Source organism: Gobio gobio, assembly GCF_949357685.1.
Source record: "Gobio gobio genome assembly, chromosome: 3".
Lineage (NCBI taxonomy): Eukaryota > Metazoa > Chordata > Actinopteri > Cypriniformes > Gobionidae > Gobio > Gobio gobio.
In genome coordinates, this window is record NC_137099.1 from 35372824 (window position 1) to 35397291 (window position 24468).

A 24468-nucleotide genomic window follows, 5' to 3' on the forward strand; every position below is an offset into this window, starting at 1 on the left:
AAGATGACTTAAAACCAGACAAACAAGCTTGAAAAACATCTATACAAAAAATATCTAAGCAGACTTTAGCTGCGTTTACATGGACCCTAATAATCTGTTTGTAATCAGACTACTAGAACAGTCGGAATACTTTTTTTTTTTTTTTAAATCACGTCACACATAACCACATCAATCAGAATGAATTGGGTTGCTTCGGATTGTAAGGGGTGGTTTAAACCTTTTCTAATTCCGTCAATAGGACATGTTCATCAAAATTAAAATAGAAACTGGAAAGCTCTGCAATGTGTGCAATGACGTAGAAATGGCGTAATGACATATGATACATGGAACAAGCTGCTGTTGTTGAATATTGTGTAATAAATAACTGTCGTGTCATTCTATATTTCTCATTCCACTTATCGCCTGTGAAGTGCTGCAGGAAAGCATTGTCCAATCATTTCATCTTATTTTGGGTGCGTGAAGGGTGAGATTTTACTGCTTGATAAATATAAGCAACACGGCACAAGGCTTCATGTGACCACTGTCTCCAAATCAGGACCCAAAATAGATAAATATTAAGTCTGCTTTTTAAAACAAAGAAATTAAGTGATGGTAGGATGATGGTTAGTATGCGCAACAGCGGGAAACTCTTATCATGCAGTGTGCACATGTCAAAAGATCAATCCGATTTCAAGCTTGTGACATATAAACGTGCACATAAACCCGATCACTTTATTTAGCATTCATGTAAACACTATGTTCGGATTCATTAATCGGAATGATTTGAAACAAAAAGTGTCCATGTGAACGTAGCTATTGTATTTCCTATTTTCATCTGTTCCCTCAAGAACTGTCATTTTTATTTATGAAACAGCTTTCTCTTCTCTAATAAGTGTAAACAATAAAGAACATTCAGTTATTAACATCTCTGGGATTATGGAGTTTAACTATTTTAAATACACATAATTATTTTATTTGAAAAAATTGCCACTGTTAGTTACTGTACATACAAAAGTTTGAAAACAAGCAGCTTTGCCATTACATCAGAAGCACCAGAAATATCTTGGTTGGCCTTTGAATATTGTCTTGGAAGATGAGAGGTCTTGGAGTCAAAAAAGTTGGAGTACCACTAACAATACGGGGCACCTAAAGGAACATGGTGGTGGAAAAAAATATCAGATGGGAGGTAAAATAAGAAAGTTTTGAAGTCTTTTGAGCTCTTCGTGAGCGAACGCAAAGTTTCTCGGTGGAACACAAACGTTTTTGCGAGGGAAAGTAAAAGCACAGACAAATATTTTACCCCCATCTCATATTTTTTCCCTTCACCATGTCCCTTTAGGGGCTCCGAACTTTATTACCGTTACATTTTCTCAGAACAAATAAATAAAGAATCACAAAGAATCAATTGTGCCTGCTGAAAGCACTGTTTATGTGGACACACTGTCTGCGTTGTTTTAGCGACCAACTCAATAAATTAATTATGCAAAGCAGGTAATGGTGCTGCAAATACACCCCCAAAATAAGAACTGGAATAAATTTAGCATTTTGCACTTCTCAGATTGACTCTTGCCAGCCATTTATGCTGTGTACTGTTTAGCCAGGACAGTGCTCAGCTTTCAGCTATATTGTGCTCAGCAGACTTCAGTATAAAAGCTCCATACTCAGTGCTGACTAACCCTCTTTGTGATTGGGTTCAGCAGGATAAAAGGTCCCAAAATGTAATACTACACCTGCTGACTTTGAGAGTTGGCTTCTGTTTTTGTAGGGGTTTTGGTGTGATATACTCACTGTATCCACCTGTCTCAAAACCGTTCCCTCTCCAAAAAATAAAGGCTTTCGAGCATCAACTAGGATGAGGTCAAAGTACGACTGCCACGGACGGTGAGAAGTGCCATGCTACAACAAAAAAACATTACAATGAGCAACAATGTAGAGCAGGAAACTCTTCAGAAAAGTTTAAAGAGAGGTTGAAAAAAATATTAATACCTTTGGGCCATGGGGGAAGTCAAACAAGTATGTCATAATTTTCTGTAAAACAAATCAAAACAAAAGCTGGGTTAGTTAAAAGATGATGATGATGATGATGACTTATAGTTTCATGAGGGTTAGGGTTTGTATATAGATAGTATGTGCGTCCAAATATGAAACAAACCAGTTGCATGTGTGACTGTCTGTTGCTCTGATCTAAAACCTAAAGAGCTGCATACAGAGGGATTTTTAAGGAATCATAGGCACAGTTCTGATGCAAAGCTATTTGAAAAGCTTTTTAATTCGTTCCCTCAACAACTGTCATTTGAACCAGTGTTCTCACAGTCTTGGAAAATCCTGGAGATATGAGGGATTTTTTTTTATAATGAATATAATTTTTCCTAGTTATGAAAAGCTCTAAAATATTTTATTGGTCAGAAATTGCTGAGAGATTACCATTTGTGAGTAAAAATTGGTTTCTTCCAATTGCTAAGGCAGAAACGTTCATAATTTAAAAAAGAAATTAATAATACTGACAGCGATAGTGTTGATAATACTAAAAGGTACTGATAAAAACAGTTAAATGTAATAGACTTTAGTGAGGGTGACGGAAGTGCCATATTTAATTGACAGGAATGAAAACGAGGCTGTGAGGTTTAGGCTAAAATACAGTACAGTACTGGCTAGTACTATTGTTTAACAAAATACTTGTTCAGCTGATGAAATCTTTCCAAAAGGCAGTAAGGGTTTTGAAAATTGTGAAATGAAATGTGGACCTTTATACAGCGCATGCCATTGTAAACACTGTAAGTCTATTCCTCAAAGCCTGGCGTCTACCCTTAAAAGAGGAGTAGTTCACATTCAAATGAAAATTAGCCCATGATTACTCACCCTCAAGCAATCCTAGGTGTATAATATGACTTTCTTCTTTCTGATGAACACAATCAGAGTTATATTTATATTAATAATATCCTGACGCTTCCCAGCTTTCTAATGGCAGTGACGGGGTTCATTGAGTTTGAAGCTCAAAAAAGTGCATCCATCCCTCATAAACATACTCCAACACAGCTCCGGGGGGTTAATAAAGGCCTTCTGAAGCGAATTGATGGGGTTTTTGTAGGAAAATTATCCAAATTTAAAACTTTATAAAGTAAAATATCTAGCTTCCGTCAGACCAACTTCCACAGAAAGTGTAACGTCTCTCGCAGTTCAAAATGATTACGCTACGTTCTAGTGATGCATCACGCCAGCTATGCTTTTTTTCGTAAGTTGAATATGGAAGGCAGTCTGCTGGAAGCTAAATATTTTACTTTATAAAGTTATAAAGATTGGAAGCGTCAGGATATTTATTAATATAAATATAACTCTGATTGTGTTCATCAGAAAGAAGAAAGTCATATTCAGCAAGGATGGCTTGAGGGTCCTTATAGTTAGCATGCTGACATAGGTGGCTGTGCATGTGTGCTTGTATGCAGCGAGGCAGCTCAATAGGTTCTGAAAGAGAGCTTATGAATGTGTTTGAATCAGTAAACTCACTTCTGTGTATTTGTAGTCACTGTTGGTGGCTAAGAAAACTTTGGCGACTTCAGTCATGCGGCTCAGCAGCAATGGCAACTTTGCCTTTAAATGGAAAAAAAAAAAACTTTTAGAGAATTACAACTTTTTAGAATTACACTTCCCTTGCCAAATCTAATACAAAAAGGCAAATCAGTAACTTCCAAAAATTGTAAGACAAACTTACATCTTTCACAACATACTTCTCCAGGTTTTCCACTGTTTTCTCCTTCAATGTTCCCTGAGTAGATCAGCAACGGAGCAAGTTTAGGACATTACTTAAATTATGATTCCAATAAACACCTATTGTTTATTTCAATTTTACTATTAATCATAACTTCTTGCTATTGATGTACACAGCAATGTTACTTTGGCAGATTACTCTGACAACTAATATTCAGCATTATTGACTTGACTGCACTGACACTATTGGATGAGAACTGAACCGTTTTCTGTAGCGCTGCTATATAGCTGAATTGAATTATTAATTAACAGTTCTTGAACCAAACTTGTCTGGCTATCACCAGAACAAGCTCCATTTTTTTAGATTGAACATTGGTCTGGGGATTCTGCTCTGTAGCAAATGATTCTTTGACAAATGACGATATTGGATAATCCTTCAACCAATTAGACCAATGATCCATTGCTTCTCTATCTGTCATTGTGTTAAACTCGCCAAACAGCGCGCCAGGTGGATAAGCCAGTTTGTGATTGGTCCCCGCAAATCTGAAACAGAAGCAGGATAAAAAATATGTACAGGTTTCCAGCCTGAGCTGCAGGGCGAAATCAAATCGCCTGCAGATCGGGCTGGGTTTACCAGTCTAGAACCAAACTGGATTAACAGTGGACTGACTTGTCTTTTTAGAGCAGAATTGAAATCTGTGTGCATCACTGATCATTATTTGCCAAAGGTTACTTGATTTTCAGAAAGCAAGAAAGAAAAGACAAACAGAGAACCTTTTTACCTTAAAATGTATCCAGTCTACAGCGTCTCGGATATCTTGGAACATGCTCTTGAAGGACATGAAAAGGTCTCCATCCTTAAAGCCTGTTTCACAGCTAAAGGTTTAAAAGAACAAAGGGACAGCAGAGTAAGAGGCCAAGCGCCAGTTTTGACACATTTTATCGACAGTCAGACATGTTTAAATGGGACAGTCTTCCCTTGTTTGAGGTTGTCCGAGCCAAACAGGAAAGCTCTCTCCCCCTAAAAGGACCAACAGGTGTTTCAGAGGACATGCATCCATACCAAAACACAAATCACAGACTATTACGTTTAAACAGATTTTACTAAATCGGTCTGGCTGCTTTTTTTTTTCAGAGCATGAATAACATGAGTTATTTCCATGCTGTTTAAAAGTTAGAATAAAACATTTAAACTGTCTATTTTATGTACTTTACATGCACTGTGATTAGTCATTAGCAAGTAACAGTAAACTGATGATAAATTATGTCATGCATGAACATGAATCATAGTTGAATCACAGACAACAATCTGCTTGTATCATCCTGTTTTAAAGCATAGTTGTAAAAGTTTATGCTGTATTAAGTTTTTTCTTATCAAGTTGTAACGTGCTTTCTGGTGGACTAATATAGAGCGTCAAATAGTCCTCACCCACAGTAAATGATACGGATTATCAAATCACTGGTATGGCTGTATGCAGTGTCCATGGCAACAGAAAAATAGAATCATAGTCAGTGGAACTCCTACCTGGAATATCGGTCACAGTTTGAGAAGAAGTCAACCAGGCAGGCTAAGAGGTATGTTTCTGTGTGGAGAGAGAATAACAGATATAGAAAGAGAGAGAGTGTGAAAGTTCGCAAATTTAAGCATGAACAACTTACAATTTGTTTTGCACATGATTTAATGATACACTACCGTTTAAAATTTTAGAGTCAGTAAGATTTCTTTTTGAAGAAGAAGAAATTACTTTTATTCAACAAGAATGCGTTAAATTGATCAAAAGTTGAGTTAATGTTACAAACATTTTCAATTATTTCAAATAAATTATATTCTTTTGAACTTTGCAAAAATGCATTACAGTTTCCATAAAAATATTAAGCAGCACAACCGTTTTCAACACTGCAAGACTGGAGTAAGCTTTTCCATCAAAGGAATAAATTACATTTTTAAATATATTAAAATAAAAAGTCATTTAAAATTGTAATATATTTCACAATATTACTGTTTTTACTGTATATTTGATCAAATAAATGCAGCTTTGTTGAGAAGAGACTTTAATATTAAAAACTCTTACTGACTTTTGAAAGGTAATGGGCGTAAAAGTAACATTTTGCCACACCTGCCAATGGCCAGTGCCTTGAGAAAATTGAACGGCCATAAATAATTTTTATCAGCCCTTAAAACTGTATGTGTATTATTTAAAGGAAGGTACGCAGACATGCCCGAAGCAAGGCAAAGCAGCTTCTCATTCCCCTCTCAGAGAACCAGGATTATATAACCAGAGACTTTCCCTTTCGTAGGGAAGTCAACGCTGCATCATTTGCTGACACTATGGGGACATTATACCCACTACGCCATGCTGAGATTAATGAAGGTTACCAAGCACAATTTAGTCAGGCTTAAATGTGTCAGCAACCAATTAGGACGCATCATGTGACAGCCTTGGTCCCTAGAAAGCTAGTGTTATAGGCCCTAGGCAAAAAATCCCAGAAGCTTCCATGCTCAACCGTTCCTAACACGGGTACTCTTGCCCAAACCAGTCCGAGCCACAGCTACAACACATCCAAGAACTCCAAAGAGCAGAGCTATCAGGGGAGATTACAGACATAGCCTCAGCTAAATCCCTAGCACGTACAATCCAGCAGCCGAACCAGGTGACAGGTAAAATATGGAGTCACCCGCAGCAACTCTACACTGTTAGATGTCGCTGTAGATTTTGCAGCACAGTACTGTAAAAACCTACAGTAAAATATCACATTTCTACATTAAAATATCGTAATTTAATGCATTCTGGGTCATTTAGATTGAGCAGGAATATTTTAGTGTTGCTGGAACCTGGCTGTAATATGCCAGACAATAATCCAACAATACCACCTTACATCACATCACACAGTCAGAAGAACTGCTGGTGACTGGAGAAGGAGAACAGTGGATTTCTGGAAGTTAAGCAAGGCAATTGCTATAATGCACATTGTTTTAAGTGTGGAATGAAATGGCAAATTTAGCCAGCGAACGTTGCAATCTTCTCCCACACTCAGTAATTTCTGGTCGAAAACACTGTTACAGAGTTAGATGTCTACCCGCTGATTTATTTCGACCAAACTAGAGTTGATGATTGTTGAAACAGTGGAAAGACAAACTTAAATGGTTTTGGTGTGTTTTATTTTGTTTCTGTCGAGTTTGAATGAAGTTTGTTTTATGAGGGTGTGAAAGGTAAGAGTACTGTATTTGTCCATGGGGTCCGGTGGTTTTGAGGATATCGATAAACGGCTGTTTGTGTTTAAACAAAAAGGATCTTATGATTAACCAAAATGTTCATCTCTGTGAGGATTCTTTTCATAATGTTCTCCGATAAGAGCCTGTCAGTGCCACAAATTTACTTGGCCTTTATTTGGATTGGAAGAATTCACAGAGTGAGCTTCCAAATCCAAAGATGGGGCTTTTTTTATAGTCAGGAGGGGAGCAAGAGAAAGGGGAACACCCATCTCAAGCTCCACCCACTCAAACCAATAACATGCTCTCAACCAGATCGGATTCGGTATTGCTAACGGAGCAATGGAGCTAGCAGGAAAAGCCCAAAGAAGGGAAATCAGACTCCTGCAATCTACAAACCCCATGCACCACGGGGTGCAGACGCTCGACTCATCATCCCGGAAAGAGTCAAGCAAGGCTGGAGCTTCCCACTACGAATGCTCACAATGAATGCATTCAGCTCCCTCAAGAGCCTAACGCGCTCTGTGCAAATGCATCCCGAGAGAGAGAGTCAAGCAAGAACAGATCTTCCTATCGTAAATGCATTGCAATGAGTGTATCCTACTCCCTTGGGGTCGAATGTGCTCTGATCGACTCCTAGCTTCACATGCACATACAAACAAAGTGGCTTTTTGAAGACAACAAAGCTGATAACGTGTAATGCAGGCACCCTTTTATACGCTCAGTCACTCCATGTAACGTCATCGGACTGCAGTCAACTAATAAGATTGACAGCGAGTCAATCATCAGACACCAGGTTCTGCGGGTTAGCAACTGACGCAGTGTTGAGTATCCTACGAAATGGAACCGCAGGAAATTTTTCTTTTGAACTGCTTCTCTTTTGGTTTATAAATCTGTTGTCAACATTCTCATTACAAACTTAGGAATATGTTTGGCACATGTTGCATTTTCAAATTCACGTTATAAACTCACAGCACTTGCGAAGATGGAGTTTGTGTGGCGCAGCATTTACTGCGACCAAGACACTCAAAACAATCATGTGAAAAGATACCAGTACTACGCTTTACTCTGAAACATGCAGCGCATCAGATATAATAACAATGCAGTCTTTACGATTTGATAATTGCGCTAAAGAATATATTGCATTCTCAGGCATTGTTAGAATTAATTAAAAAAAGTTACCGGCCAACTGGTGATTAAAACTGTTTTATCTACCCGCCAACATTTATTTTTACTCACATTTGGCACTTGGCGAGTGTTATTTTTAGGCCCTGGTAGTGTATATGCAAGCAATTATACATACATTTAAAACAAATATTATACTAATCCATAACTGCAATTACCTGCTTTAAATGTAATTGGAAGTAATGTGTTACAATTGCAACTTAAATACAAACCAAGCTTGCATTTTTATAAGAATGAATCACTTCATTACTCACTCTATACAACTGTACAACAAAATTCCTGAGAGAATAACAGCACACAAATACAGTAGAACCTGTTCCTTATTATTACATACAATATGGTAGCAGTTAGTCAGTCAGAACAAAGATCAGATTGTTCAAACCCTTTGCAACTGAGGAGTTTCAAATACGCACTCCTCACACACAAGTATTAAGAGTTTAAAAAGCCACTGTTTATGTGTCTCTGAATGGCATCCTGTGACAGGGATAAGCAAGAGAGTGATGGAGTGCCTACCTGGAAGGTTAAAAAGTGTGTTGAGGATGTAGAAGCGTTCTGTGTCATCACGCTGGATAAACTTGTTGGGATAGAGCTCTCGGATGTCAGGGCTGGCAGGGAACACAGGAACATTTTGAGCACATACTCCACAGGTTTCATCAGAGATCAGTAACCAGGCCCATCCATCGGGGCCGGGATTACTCACCCTCGCAGGAAGTTAAATCCATGGACACAGACCAGGATGTTTCCGTAAGCATCCACCTTCAGGAGGTTGCCATACATGGTGTCAAACACAAGACCTCTGCAAAAAAAATACAATAAAGGGTTACACGTGCTAATTATCCAATAAATATAATATCACAAGATATACTGATAACTTTCTCAAATATGGTCTGCCAATGACAGTTCATTACCTTGTAGGGAAAGTAGGGTCGTAAACAAAACCAAGCAGTTCCTGTGGGTAGCCAATGGAGACGAGGCGCTCCACAGTCAAATCAAAGCCCAAAGATTCATATTCAGGTGATTTGTATACTATAGATAGAGAGGTATTCGGTGAGATACATAGGACAGCATAAATAAAATGAACAGACTACTATATAATTCCATCTGCTACATCCAGTACAGTCCTGTAATAATGAATGTACCATTAAGGAATAGTTCATTAAAAAACGAAAATTCTTTACTTAAACACCGTCATGTTGTTCAAAACCTGCATACGTTTCTTTTAGTGAAAGTGGAACACACACCAATATATTGTTGTGTTTGCCCATACAATTACAGTCAATGGGGTCCAACAACACTGAACAAATTTGTTGGGTCAAAATATTTTTTGCGTTCCACAGTAGAGAATGTCATACATATTTTCAATGACATGGTGAGTAAATTATGAACTATGCCTTTTAGTATGATGCCTTACAACCACTGTCACTTCACATCATTAACATTTTTGAAAATTTTTGGCTGAAATTTCTGTAAATTCCCTCGAAGCTAAAGGAGAGAGAGGGAGCTCAATAACCACTGACCAAAAATAAAACAGATAGATGCATGCATGGCAGCGTAAGTGTTGTATTTAAAGACACTGTCTGGGAGCGCTCTTTAGAACAGCACCTGTGTTATGTGTCGACACCAACCTTGTCCTTTCACAGAGCAAGCAAAGGGTACCAGAACATTCACATTACAAAGGCTTAGCAGGGCCATGTATGCTCTGTGATCTAATCCAGTATGAAACCAAACCCATTTGCCCTGAAAGTTTTAAACCCAATTAGACCCCAAGCCTGTGTAGAGGGATTTGGGTGGTATTTCAGCAACAAAAGCGATTTTGCATGACTCTAATTTCTATATTTGTTGTTCTATCATCACACCCAAATGAAGAAGAAATTAAAATAAGAAAGACATGTACAGAACAACAGCTTCAGCAAAACTGGGGGTTACTGTACTGTACACCGACTCATTTTTACATGTTGTTATGAAAGAGTTGGAAATGTGTTAAGCTTGTTGTTGATGAGGTGGCAGGTCAAAGGGCAGAAGGATCTCTTTAGAGTGGGGAATGAGAAGCAGAGGAATGCCTCAGGGTGAACTCCTGAAAATGAAGACTGAGATGTTTGACCACAACAACCTGCTTGTGTTTTCTGTTCTAAACAAACAAATACATAAATTCCACTTAGACGGTCATAATCGTGTGCGACGCATTCAAAACAGAAAAAGATAGAAACGGTTCTACACATAGTCGTAGACTTTTACCAAAATGCTTTGTTGTTTAAAGGGGTCATGAATTGAGAAATCAACTTTTCATTTTGCCTTTGATATATAAAAGTTCATCGTGATATAAGAATATCCTGTAAGTTTCGGAGCCGAAAACCTCCTTGTTAGTCAAAGAAAAGCTTTTATTGACACCAGGCCCAGCAAAAGCTCGATCTCAGAATGTACTAGGCTGTGACGTCTGAGTGTGGTGAAACACCGCCTCAACAGAAGAAGATCAATGCCTACTTCATCACTGCCTGTTTAGCCCCGCCCACCGATTCGCGACTGTAACATAGGCCTAGTGTTCGAGCCAGCCAAGTAGATTGAGCTACCAAGCAATAAACATGCCGTTGAGGATTACAAAATATTGTGCAGTGCCTGGGCTCGACAGTAATGCAACATGTAAGTAACTGTGTTCATACTAATGCCTGATCTGAAATGTAGTCAGATGTTCTTTGTCTGTGTGTCAGTAAATCAAACCAGTGACTAAACGTCAACTTGTGTTGTTTCTCTTAGTAGGATGAAAATAATCTGTTATTTAACGGTGATTAAATTCTATAAAGAAAGCTATCAAAGAAAGCTTCCTTTGCAATCATTGGAGCAGCACGCGCTGAACCTGTCAATCAAACAGCGAGAGTTTATCAGTGATACGTTTATCAGTGACTCCCGTTTTATTCAACGAATCTCTTAACTATATCACGTTTGCACTGTTAGTGAAGATGAAAGCATTCGTTAGTGTACAGAAACTGAGTTGCAATGATGAGATCACTGCTTTAATGCGCTCAACATGTGTGATCGGCTACAATGATCATCACTGCAACCTTTCATGCCACGATCTAAATATAATGTTATAGATCTTAATATAATGTCCTAGATCTAAATATAATTCCATAGATCTAAATGTAATGCAACAATTTTCACGATTAGTTAACCATGAGAGCTATAATAGTAAAAACGCGCTAAAAGAGAGAGTAATACTATTTCAAACGGAAAGATGTTAGCCAATCACAGCAGTGGGCGTTTACACTGAACTCTCACATCAGACACGCCCCTTAAAACAGAGCGTTCAGAGCAGAGGGCTAAAATCAGGGTAGGAAAAATACCTTTTATTTATAAATTATGATGTAAAAAGCATTCTAACATTATAAGTGCACCCCAGGAAACAACATAAAACAATAAAGCAATGCAGTTCATGACCCCTTTAAACAGACTTACAAGCTATGGCGATCTAATGGAAATGTTCTATTTTTCTTTCCATAGCTACCAATTCCTTTGTTATTTTCCTAAAACATACAGACTGTCATAACCTGGTTTTTCCAGTTCCATCAAACTGACTTAACCAACTACAAGTTACCAGACTGTAAGTTAAATGAGACGGCAAGTTATTTTTAGAATTGTATCCGGTCTGTTCCAGGCTTTGAATTTTTACAGATGATAGACAAGCTGTTGAGGGGGAAGTGGATAGAACTGAATCCCCAACAGAACCACGGCAGAAGTACTGGCGCACATAGGCAAGCAAACCCCAACAGAGTCACTAACTCAGGCCAGATTCTTCCACCCAGATAGCAGCTGTACATAAACACAACTGCCCCTTCCCTTTCTGTTTTTCTCTCTCCTCTTCACTAAGTTCCATGAAGCTACAGCGAAACCTATTTTGAGCCTCTTTTTCCTTCTCAGTCACTATTCCCATCATCACTCTTTGCTTAACTGCATACCAGTGTTGACCTTGGACAATCTTGTCCCTGAGCTAGCATACTACTGCTAGGGTGAAAGGAAAACAGTTTTACTGAGGTCTGCAGACAGAATATCTATACCTCATTACATGTGGCCTACATATAGGTAGGGTAAAGGTTTAAAGCCAAGGGTTAAAAATTATTGTATGATTATTAACAAAAAAGAAAGGTTATGAGGTATACATTTCTGTGAAATACAGATCAAACCAAAAAATAAATAAAAAGTATACCATAATTTACTCACCCTCAAGCCATCCTCGGTGTATATGACTTTCTTCTTTCAGCCAAACGCATTCCTGGCTCTTCCAAGCTTTATAATGGGAGTGAATAGTAACAGATTTTGAAGCCCAAAAAAGTGCATCCATCCATCATAAAAGTAATCCATACGGTTCCAAGGGGTTAAAAAGGCCTTCTGAAGCAAAGCAATGCATTTTTGTAATAAAAATATACATTTTTATAACGTATAAAGTATAATAACTGGCTTCCGGTAACAGACATACAGTACATGAGTCTAGTTCTGGCGGAGAGGGAACTCTGATCCGACGCATGACGTATTGATGAACGTGGAAGATAGGATAGAGCAAAACAAAACACTGGTCATGAATCAAAAGTCTAAAACCAGAATTATTAAAGAGAAATATTGTTTGTTGCCAAGCCCTGTATGTTTGAACAGTCTACTCTCACCTAAGATTACGCTAAGCCCACATCCTACGTCATACGCCGGAACTTGACTCTCTCATGAATGACGGGGACGGACGTTACCGGAAGCTAGTCTTTACAGTTTATAAAGTTATAAATATGGATATTTTTCTTACAAAAATGCATTGCTTTGCTTCAGAAGGCCTTTATTAACCACCTGGAGCCATATGGATTACTTTTATGATGGATGGATGCACTTTTTTGGGCTTCAAAATCTAAGTTACCATTCACTCCCATTACAAAGCTCAGAAGAGCGAGGATATTTTTTAATATAACTCCGATAGTGTTTGGCTGAAAGAATAAAGTTATATACACCTAGGATGGCGTGAGAGTGAGTAAATTGTGGGATAATTTTCACTTTTGGGTGAACTAACCCTTTAAGCTGACTCCAGAGAGTATTCACCTCCATTACTGACAGTAAGATGAAGCCAGCTATATTATGCCTTACATTTCTGTAATGACACACAAGTCCTCTCTATTACTTTTGAGGTAAATTGATTATTAGCAGCTCCCCAAAAGTCATGCTACCCAAAGTCCCCATGCTTTCATTTACAACATCTTATATTTGTCATTCCAAATTCTACAGCTCCAAACTTGTTTTGAACGACCTGTGCGTCACCCTATAGGGCCACTGAAGATTCATGTTTCTTCCTCCATACACCGCATGCACTCCTGGACAGATTATTACACATGCATACATGATCAGCATGAGGGTATGATGACAGGCTGGAGTTCATGGCTCATGTTAACTTAAGTAAAAAAAAAAAAGAAGTAATTTGTGTTTGTTGCACTGAATAAACAAACTCTCCCAACCCCTCAGGCAAACTCTCCCTAACTAACATGTGGTTGACTTTGGACTGCTGTCAGGTTTTTAAACAACAGCATATAGACTTTAATGAATGCGTCTTTCATTTACCAAATTGATAAAAAAAATGTAAAGTGTTCTAAAGAAAAAGTTACCCTGGGGTTTTATTTCTCTGTCCTGTAAAAAAAGCATTTAGTCTATACAAAGAATGCAGAGGTGGCGGGTTTCCTCTGTGATTTAATGGACTGTCAGGTTGAAGAGCTATCAACACCAAGCTTAGATGAAGAGTTTGTTCCACAGCTCTGTACACGTGCAGGGTATTATCTTGCCCGCTGGTCCCAATCACAAAGGGGATTTGGTTGAGCAATGGACTCAATAAGCGACAGGAAATATTAATCAGGGCTTGGATTGAGCATTGTGTTGGAAAGTGGTCCTAAAACCCTCTATGGTTTGGTATAATGCTTCTTTGTAGCCTGGATTTGGGATCAACAATGAATACTAACATCTATTAATATTCCATTGTAGTGGCAACATTTGTCTCCACCAAGAGTGGATTTTTCTCTCTTTCTTAAAAGAGTATAACATGTTCATGTAATAAATCAAATATTGATTGGTAATTAAAGAATTTTATGAGATGTATCATAAGTTAAATTTTTTGACAACAATTCTGTCTTCATTTATTCACCATTACGTTGTTCCAAACCTGTATGACTTTCATTATTCTGTTTAACACTGAAGCAATTTTTCAAATTATCTTGATGCTTTTTTTTTTATGTCCATACAAATAAAGTAAATGTGGTCCATTGTTGTTTTGAACCCAAGGACTTTTCATTGTTGGGAACAAAAACAGATAAACCATCCTTGTAAATATCTTTTGTTTTATGCAAAATAAATCAAGTCATACGGGTTTTGAATGACATCAAAAATGAAATATTAAAAATGAATACAATGGCTAAAAAGAACATCTCAAGATTGCAAGACTACAGTATGTTTCCCAAATAATTTGTGTGCGTTTCCTTTTAATGACTGTTATTGATTTTTGAGGACCTCTGAACTGTGGTTGCAACCTGATCAGAGGATAAGAAACAGTATAGGGTTTGTACTTGTAAACATTTGCTCTTGGTTACAGCCAGCTGTAATGTGGAGGATGTCAACAGCTGAGCTGCCTTTAGCTAAGGCCACATTAGCCTGTTGGCTACGATACACGCTATCCACCTCTTAAGAGTCATCAATTTTAACTGTCAAAGAACTGATCTGCTCTCTCAGGGCCCACAGCCCGGATTTAGCGAGGACTTTATCCGCCACCAGCAGCTGAGTGTCTAGGACCAATAACAGAAAGCAAAGGGATTTCAGAAACCCAATGCATCTGATCCATGTTAAACTGCTGCACCATACAAACCAACCCCTCTCTTATTTCAGGTTCTTGGCTCACCTAAATGACAAACATATTAAGCTGTAAATAATTGGCTTGTTGATGTTGATAGTCGTTAAAACAAACTAAGCTCATAGCCAACAAAACAAACTCTATGGTTTAGATCACATAAAATAGAGAACTTTGGGACAGATTTACTAAACAGGGCAAATTGGTGCAAGAGCGCAATTCCAAAAAAAACGCTGATGGGAGTGGATAGTTCTGCGCGTGATCTACAGACAATGCACAAATGAAAGAACACAGACGCAGCCGCATCATTTTCATGACCAACGCATTCTACCAATTAGCATCTGGTTTAAGACATGCTTTTTTTGGGCGGTAATAATGGTGCAAATACCAGTAAATTGACAAACGCAAACCTTAGTAAATCACCTTGCATGATTCATTTAAATACTCTCCTCCCAATTTTGCCTCTGAAAGAGAAACTCCTACAGCGCAAATTTTTCACCGTGTGTATTTAGTAAATCCTGACAGTAGTTTTTTCAACAAACTGGTACAAGCTTTTAGTAAATCTGGCCCTTTGTGTATAAGAGACATCACCTCAGTTTTCCAGATTCCAAAACCAGGTGAGGAGTAGCTAAATATACCCAAGAAACCTACTGTATGTTTACCCTGAGATTCTAAGCAAGAGTGTTACTGGCTCCATTTGAGAGACATAAACATAGAGACAGATCTAGCAAGGTTTTTATAAATCGGCACACTCCTACTATTGTACATGCAAAAGAGACGTTTGACTGTAAACAATTAAGCGTGATCAATTAAAGTAGGAAACACCTCACCTGCTAAAGTGTAGTCCATGTCAAAGCCAAAACATTTAATCTTTTCCATGGCCAAACTTCTGTTCACAAACACTCTGGGGAAGAAGGGGAAACAGTCAGAGGTGTGTTTGGTTGCAATAAAATCAAGACTGTGATTTTTTTCCAGAATTTCATAAGATTTCAGGTCAATAAAACAAATGATTTACCACCAAGGGACCTTATTCAAACAGTCTTGTGAAGGAATTCTATCAATCTATCAGTCTCTACAGGACTAAGACAAACTCCAGTCAGATGCTAAATCATTTCTCAATTTCATAAAATAAAAAATATCAAATAAAACATTCAATTCAATTCAATTATAGAGATAATCTTATCATAGTAAGGGATACCTTTCAGAAAACAATATCAGAAACCACTACAGTATGGCATTCCAGGCAATAAATAAACTCCCATTCCATGTGATGGGGCCAAGATGATCTGCATTTATTTCGCATACTGACAGCTCTATGCTTTAGTCCATAAGCCATGATATTTAAAGCCAAGATATGAACACAAAGGAAATTCTGAATCACTCTCTGTGCATGCAATAATTTGATACGCACACAAAATGAATCACAAACAAAAACAGACATTTGTGCAACAGAGATATTTGTGTATGCACTGCCATTGCATTCATAATTGTACAAGAGCTTTAAAGTTTATATTGCATCCAGAAAATATTTCAATTATATGAAATAACAAATTATATTTTTACTACAAAAGTGGAAATGTTCATTAGAGACATAAGACCTGTGCTAAACGTTTTTTTTTTTCAACCCGATAAAAAAAGAGAGAGAAATTCAACAAAAAAAGAGAATCATTAACTACCAAAAATAACTTTGATCAAACCTACCTTGTGGTGGTGGTATAACATTGGACTACATCCCATGATTCACTTTTCCAGGTAGGACCTGTGCGCTGCATTCTGAGTGGATGTCCCTGCTCTATCTGGTCTGTCAAGCCCATCTCCCTGTTCACCCTGTTCCCCCCTGTTTAAACAATAGCCCCCTCTCTCTGCTTTCTTGTCATTGAATTTCTGACTTGTTGCAAAAATGATTGTGCCAGTTCTATAGCATTCTCTGTTGTTGTTGTACCAGTTGTTGAGTTGTTGTTGTAGGGTTGTTTGCTTCCCTTCAAAGACATCTAGAACAATCAACAAAAGCAGGAAGAACCAGGCGTGTGCAGCGGCTCAGACAACAGAGTGTGCATCACTAGTTAGAGACAGCTGGTAAACAGATTACTCTTCTATCTCAAATGGATCCTCATTGTTGCCCTATTCTGTAATAGGCTACTTATACTGTACCAGAGACATAATAACAGGGAGGAGGAGGATCACTTGTATAAAAATGAATGGAAGAAATATGGCACCTGTAAAAAGGAAAGTCCCACCTTTTCGAGTTTGTTTACTCATGAACGTGCTTGTGAAAAAGTGATTTGAGCATTGTTGTCAGATTTTTTTTTAGTTTAGTAATATTTTGTTGAAATTAGTGATGCACCAAAACGATTTTTTTTTTTCACCAAAATCAAAATTCAAGTTTAAAATTAGCCCAAAACCAAATCTAAAATTTGGATAAATGTGAAATTGAATAACTGTTCAGGGTGTTGTGTTCTCAGGTGATAAATGAAACCAGTCATAGTTAAGTTGAACAAATTTTACATATTGCTGCTTTAGGAAAAATTTGGGACATGTTTGTAGCTTATTCACGTTGTGTGCACAAAATAGACCCTGACATGGTTCAACCATGTTATCGGAGAAACATTAATGGGTCAGTTCACCCAAAAATGAAAATTCTGTCATTAATTACCCTCATGTTGTTCCAAACGCGTAAGACCTTCGGAAAGTTTGTATTTTGCGCATAAAAAGTATTCTTGTCGCTTCAATTGCTGTCTATGGAGGGGTCAGAAAGCCCTCAGATTTCATCAAAAAATATCTTAATTTGTGTTCCGAAGATGAATGAAGGTCTTACGGGTTTTGGAACGACATGGTGAGTAATTAATGACAGAATTTTAATTGTGTGGTCAATGATTTCGGCCCTCCAAAACTAATCTCTTAATGATGACGTTTCGACTTAAGTTATACACCAACATTTCGGCAACTGTTCAGATATATTCAGCTAAAACGAATAAATAAAAAATAAAAAATTCGGTTTTGGCTGAATATTTTTGAATGGTTGCTGAAATGTTGGTGCATTACTGATTGAAACATCAGACAGATTGTTTCAGGGGCGGATTAACGCATAGACTAACCTAGGCTGTAGCCTAGGGGCCTCTGTTCAGCGTTTTTTGCCAATATTTTCTGATTAAGCTATTTCTACAGTATTAGTAATTACTAGTGTTACTGGATGGAGGTTTTAAAATAACAGGCAATTGATGAGTGTTCAGTGAGCACGGTGGATTGATGTTACATCATCCCTCCCTACGTCAGTTTCAGTTGTAAACTCACACCACACCAGTCACCAATGCTAGCCTAGTGGGGAGTGCTCGTTTTCTAAACTGGCACTTGTCAAGAACGGGTACTGTTAATCTGACAACGCCATTGGACCAGAGCGCTGTCAACCACTGCTTATTCGCTGCCCATTGTTGTCTGTAAATTTGACAATACTCAACACAATTGGATCAGAGCCCTGTCAATGCTTTGGCAATGCAAAGCCTTTTTACCATGCCAATAAAGCTACTTGAATCTGAATTTGTCAACCGCTGATTGATTTGTAACGTGGAGTTTTTCAAACAGGGGGACAAACACAGACTTGTTCGTGGTATGTAAACACTATGTAGCCCTGGTTGTACCGAGTCAGTGTTCTGATTACTTTCATGTGACTGATCAAGTTATTTGGGGTGCTCTAGAAATCCCTGAGCCTAGGGGCCGGTGTAGACCTTAATCTGCCCCTGGATGGTTTTCAGGTTATTGTATGCTTATTACCAATATAAATAGCCTGGGGGTGTTACAAAGCTGGTGACCGCATGAACTGACTTACCTTAAAAAGACTTTGACTTTTGTATTAAGGGCCACAGATTTAGTCATTAATATGGACTGTAACCTTTTTTTTCTATGTTGTATATTCTACAGCTCCACCACTAAATTCCACAGAGTTGACCGATTTTTCACTGCACATCACACACAGCAGATAACACCAGTGCCTTTGGACCTCAAATAGACTGTACAGACAGTGGAATCCTTGCCTTGCCTTGACACTCACATTTACTTTTCCTTATCTCAACCCACTTATCGGAGTAATGGAAAAAAGACAGTGAACTTTTGGCTTCAGCAAGGAGAAATGTAAAGTCAAAGTTCACGTAAAGTAGGAAGAGTAAACTACACTTACAGACGTGACCTTTGGTTGGATTAATGCCACAAGTGTGACGACGTGCATTAAAGAGGCAGATGCTTGCGATGAACCGCATGGCACTCCTTTTATCTATTGAAGATTGCATAACTCCACTGCATGGTAGTTCACCGCACAGACATATTTGTTGGGTTGCACAAGCTCCTCTACTTTTCTCAGTCACATGTCCCACCATGTACATTTTCACTATGTAGTTTGAACCATAGCTGCAGGGTTTGGCCTATAATTTTTTCTTTTTAACTTTAATTTCACCAATGTCGTTCGGCACATAGTGCAGCAAGTGTTCTTCATCCCCTTCACTGGCACTAGCCTATAATTAGATGGCCTTTTTCTTCAGTTTCAAAAAACCAATTTACCAGAGGAGCTACTGTCTAAATACTAGTACCATTTCTAGACAGAGTTGCATTCTTAACTTAGAATCATGGAATATGTGCTAATGCAAAGCTCAGTGAACTATTATACACTCTGAGACTCAATGGGCTCTTCTAAAATGAGTGGATTGCAAACAAATGACACTTTTTCTAAATAGAAAGAATTAAAGTATCTGTGTAAATATTCAAAATGCTGAAACTTCCTTCTTAGGAAGCCTAGCCACCCAATTTTAAACACAGTCATTATTATACAGTCAGACTATTCTTCTGATCTACCTATGGTAGGCCTCTCTCCTGTATTTCTTCATTGCCAGGCCATCCATGTTTGCCGGGAGGTCTGCATAGTTCTGAAGTCGATCACTCCATGATGTCGTCATCATTAAATTGGTCAGTTCTGAATCTGTAAAAAGATTTAAAAGATCTATTAAATACTTTAAGAAAAACAAGAAATAGAAAAACCTCAAGCAATGCATATTAAGTGACTCTTCCTTCTTATCTATCTTAGGCCCCAAAAGATCCCATTAAAGTATGAATGCACTTAGATTTCACAGATTGGATTAGTTATTATCTGTAGATTCTATCACCTATTAAGCAAGCCAATACACAACTTCTGGGCTCGTTTATGTGCCAACTCCTAATCTAATTGCATCAGACTGATTTGATTATTTGAGTAATTTAAATAGAAAGCATTACGCCTTGAAACATTTTGTCTGGCGGTCTCGTGCAAAAAAAAACGTACACAAAAAAACAAAAACAAAAAAAGTCCTTGTGAAATGCTTTTGTACTGCTGACAGAAATGTTTGACATGTATTATGTCAACTTCTGGTAATGAAACTGTGCTTCCAAATTGGTGTGTAAAATATAAAACAACCTCTGTGTCTAAAATACTTCATATTTGGTATGGAAACGGTTCAAGTATGTGAGCAAAATGCAAGCAAACAACCAAAACACAGGCAACCTGATATTTTCTACCCTCTTTCTCTTGAAAGAAATTAAATTACACCTCACAAACAAATCTAAGCACCATCCAAACTATTGAAGCAAGATGAATGACATGCAGTATAAAAGCTTGAGTCAGCATACTGGAGCCAGTGGCCTTCACAAAGGCTGACTTGCACAAACAAGCTGGAGACCTTAAGGGCAAAGGAAGGCGATTATCCCACCAGCCGTCTATTTTACGAATAATGTTGAGGGAAAAGGGGATGTGAAAAGAACTTTAGGCCGTACTGACATCATTTTTCTCTTCTGTAATAGAATAGCTTGCTTCTTAGAAAAGCATTTATCATTCGTTCTCTTTTTCAAACATTTAGACATGCTCCTTAGGACATACAGCAGCAAAAAAAAAAAAAAAGTAGGTTAAAACTCTTTCATTTAATAAGCAAAAATACCCCAAGCGGGCAGCTATAATGGCACACTGTGGTCTATCAGACGGATTTGCATCTACATTTTTTTGGGGGAAAAAACTGAAAAGGAAAGAAGGTTGTTCTTCTTTTGAGTGCTTTTGGTCCCAAATAGACACAACAAAAAGAAGAACCTTTTTTTTTTTGAAAGTTGTTTATATTGGCAGGATGTTCAGCTGTCATGGGAGAAGTAGAAGGTTGATGGGTTTAAGTAACCTTGCAGTAGGTAGCTCTATATTTAGCAATATTTAACTCTATAGGTTTCACAAATAGTACAGATTAGGTATTCACAAATAACTAATAGTTTGACCCAGATTTAGCTTCGAAATGTTATGCCAAGTCATACCTCCTTACAAAGCCTCTGGAGTCGAGGCTGGAGACGAAAACTTACTCATATAAACAACTAACATGAACCAATTTGTTGCTTGCACTATTTAGATGCTTTTTTGCGAGTCATAACCACAAAAAGTTACATTCAGCAGATGGAAAACAAGGACAAAGCCCCTGAGGACGTTATGGGCTGGCTAAGGCTAAGCAGCTATAGAATTTCCAACGAAAATGGCTGAAAAGGAGCTTGACAATCTACCAGTTTTGATGTGTAAAGGACGTATTAACGTTAAGCATTTGTAATATTTGGTATTGCGTCTGGTATCTTGTATATTTACGTTACGCTCTGGTAAAATATATTTTGACTGGAGTTCGAGCACACAGCGCAGTGATAAACATTTTGAGCTTCGCGCAGAACATCAAACATCACCCACCGACCTTTTCCCGTAAGCAGAACACAAGCGAAGAGACGTTAATGCTAACAATACAAACAAACCGTTGACACTAACAATAACTGTAAGTTCAACCCGATTCGCTCACTCACCTTCCGGCAATGCACAAAAGCTCAAGTGCACAGGCAGCGCTGTAAACCGCGATGACTTCAGGAAATAAAAACAAGACAGAAATCGCTGCAGTAATGCTACTCAAGTGAAGCTGCAAGTCTAACTGTTAATCTGAATCAAAAGCTCGTCTTTTCATAACCGTGTTGTAAGCAGTTGTTGAGGGGCAGGACGAGGCGGTGCTTGCGCTGTGCTACATCCAGAAGAGGAGGAGCGAGCAAAACCTGTCAACACATCAGACACGGTGAAATGTGAAGGCGGGACCGCCAGACTCTTGAAGATGGTTGGTCCACTGACAGATCATTGTTTACAGGATTTTTAGCCTGGTTGCTTCATTGTTTCATGTTTATCCTTGAGAATCACTTGACTAGTTGAGGTTCATATAGGATTTAGAAAATAATTAGTAATAAGTAATTAAATACATTTTGGACTGAGTAAGTTGTACAGTAATCTAATTGAAGACATAATTAACTAGTAATTCATTACTTTTTTAGAGTAACTTACACTGATTATAATGAGCTAATAGCCTTTTTGAAATTTGGATAACACCATGAATGAGCAATATATTTTTACACAATTTATTCATCTTTAGGGGTTGTTTATGTTAGTTAATTAGTTCACATTGCATAGTAGGCTATTAATAGGCCTACAACTTTTGATTTTAAAATAGGCCTATATTAGTAAATTTTGAAATGAACATTAACTAAGACTAATAAATGCTGCCTGCAGAAGTATTAACTGATGTTTTTAACTAATGCTAACAAATGAGACCTTCCGAAGTTGCTAAAGGGTATGTTTTATTTATTTATTAAATGTTTTTTTTATTTATATTATTTTAATATCATTGAGATACTATTATAGTTAATAGTAAATAAATGAATATTAATATTTTAAAAATATTTTACATTTCACATTTTACATTTGTTTTAATTGTGAAGTTTTACAATGAAGCTACAGAAGTTTTAGTTGTGATTTTGTCATTTTTATTCATCTTTTAAATATATCTTTCTAGTGTTATTAATATTTATTTTAGTTTTAGTTTTTTTAGAAAATCAAGTTAAGCTGTAAACAAAAATGAGAAATGTTCCCTTAAGATTCCTTTAGGTTTGTTTACTTATTTGTATTTTACTTTATTTCAGATAATGTATACTTTATTTCAAGTAATGAATATAATCAAAACTCAATTTCCTCCTCAGCAGACTTTCCAGTATCTTTAATAATCGGCTTCAGGTGTTTCCGAGGGGTTCTTGTTATCTTTTCTGTCTGCTGCCGCAATGTCTCGTCCTCAGATCATAAAATGTTCGCAGAATGCCACAGTTTGCCATCTGGCTTGCGCATTGTTCACCACATTTAGATATTTATATTATCCTCACACAGCAATAAACAGATGTTTTCCCACATGGTCTCTTGTGTATTGTATGATGACATTGTATGTAATTATGCTGTGTTCAGTGTTGTTGTTGTTAGATAAAAATTTCCTTCAAGGATCAACAAAGTAGGCCCTACATCTATCTGTATCTAATTAATAGCTATACACTGTATATTGTTTAGCTGACTATTTTATCCAAAGACACTTATATAGTGATAACCCCCAGGGAGCAGCCTGGGTTAAGTGCCTTTTTGGTTAATTGGGTTGATTGCCTCATCTTTAATCTCACACTGTTATAAAAGCTTTTAAAAAAAGGGAGAACAAAAGTTTAAGAGTAGTTTGATGAGTAATTTAATGATTAGGCCTACATTCATTATTGTAGCTAGGCAGATTGATTCAATCATATTCAATAATATATATATATATATATAATAAAACAGATTAATTTTAATATTTTAATGCTAGTTGCTTTAGATTTTATTAAATAACCAGAAAATGTAAATGGTGTTATTTTTGATTTTAGAACCCTGTATGCCCCATCATACTCTTACTGTGGAGTTCAATAGTTAATGCGTTTAAACAAAATTCTTGTCAACCACATTTCCAATCTCAAAAAAATGGTATCACAAATAGGCTACTGTCTGAATATGAAGGCCACACAAGGACATGGAATAATGGAACGTTTGCCAAACCACCTTGTTCTTTGCCTTTAATCGGTTGAGATCTCGAAGCAGCCAACAGATGGCAGCAGTGTATAACTGCCATGAAATTGCTGTGTGGCCCCATTTTATACTTTTACATTGACAGTCCTGTCGAGTTTAACATAATTAGCCTATTGTTATGGCTGCATTATATTCACAAACTAGACAGGTTAAATCTGTTGCAGGCTATCTGTGATTTTTTTGGTTGATAGCCTATGTGAGGAACCTAGTTTGTGTAGATGTTGCGTTAGTACCTGATGCATTAATATTTTTATAAATCTGATAAAAATGGACAAAATGATTTTTTTTTTACTATAATCGGTAGCCATTTAATATTTTTCATTAATTAAAAAAATGCTGCAGTAAAAATCGATATACAGTAGGAATTAGCCCACTTGACAGAGAAGGACCAAACATCTTGGCCATTCAAAAGTGATGGTTTTCATAAGAAATAAATAATCATTTTATACTTCTACTAGAGATGGACATTCCCAGAAGTCTCTGCATCAACCAGTAAGTTGAACTCGGTGAATTCGTCATTAGACCTATTTAAGAACAGTTCTTAACAGCATAATGTTGACATAAATTTGTAAATTAACATAATACAATTGTGTA

The 24468-nt window shown here is 37.3% G+C and overlaps 1 protein-coding gene across 2 annotated transcripts in view; it reads right to left on the minus strand.

Annotated features, from left to right (window-relative positions):
* The window catches only part of nt5c2b (5'-nucleotidase, cytosolic IIb), a 32898-nt gene extending 10896 nt beyond the window's left edge, over positions 1-22002 (minus strand). Inside the window, exons 1-12 of one of the 2 annotated variants that reach the window (XM_079811577.1) lie at positions 21768-22002; positions 19773-19896; positions 15764-15837; positions 8989-9106; positions 8781-8876; positions 8594-8685; positions 5210-5267; positions 4467-4560; positions 3689-3742; positions 3484-3567; positions 1966-2007; positions 1768-1875 (exon numbers count right to left, since the gene is read on the minus strand). In XM_079811577.1, the coding sequence (XP_079667703.1) occupies positions 1768-1875; positions 1966-2007; positions 3484-3567; positions 3689-3742; positions 4467-4560; positions 5210-5267; positions 8594-8685; positions 8781-8876; positions 8989-9106; positions 15764-15837; positions 19773-19876 (924 nt within the window). In that variant the 5' untranslated portion in view covers positions 19877-19896; positions 21768-22002. Of the gene's footprint in view, positions 1-1767; positions 1876-1965; positions 2008-3483; positions 3568-3688; positions 3743-4466; positions 4561-5209; positions 5268-8593; positions 8686-8780; positions 8877-8988; positions 9107-15763; positions 15838-16634; positions 16841-19772; positions 19897-21767 lie in introns of those variants that run through there. The other variant, XM_079811578.1, reaches the window with a different exon arrangement.
* Positions 22003-24468: the final 2466 nt, after the last annotated feature.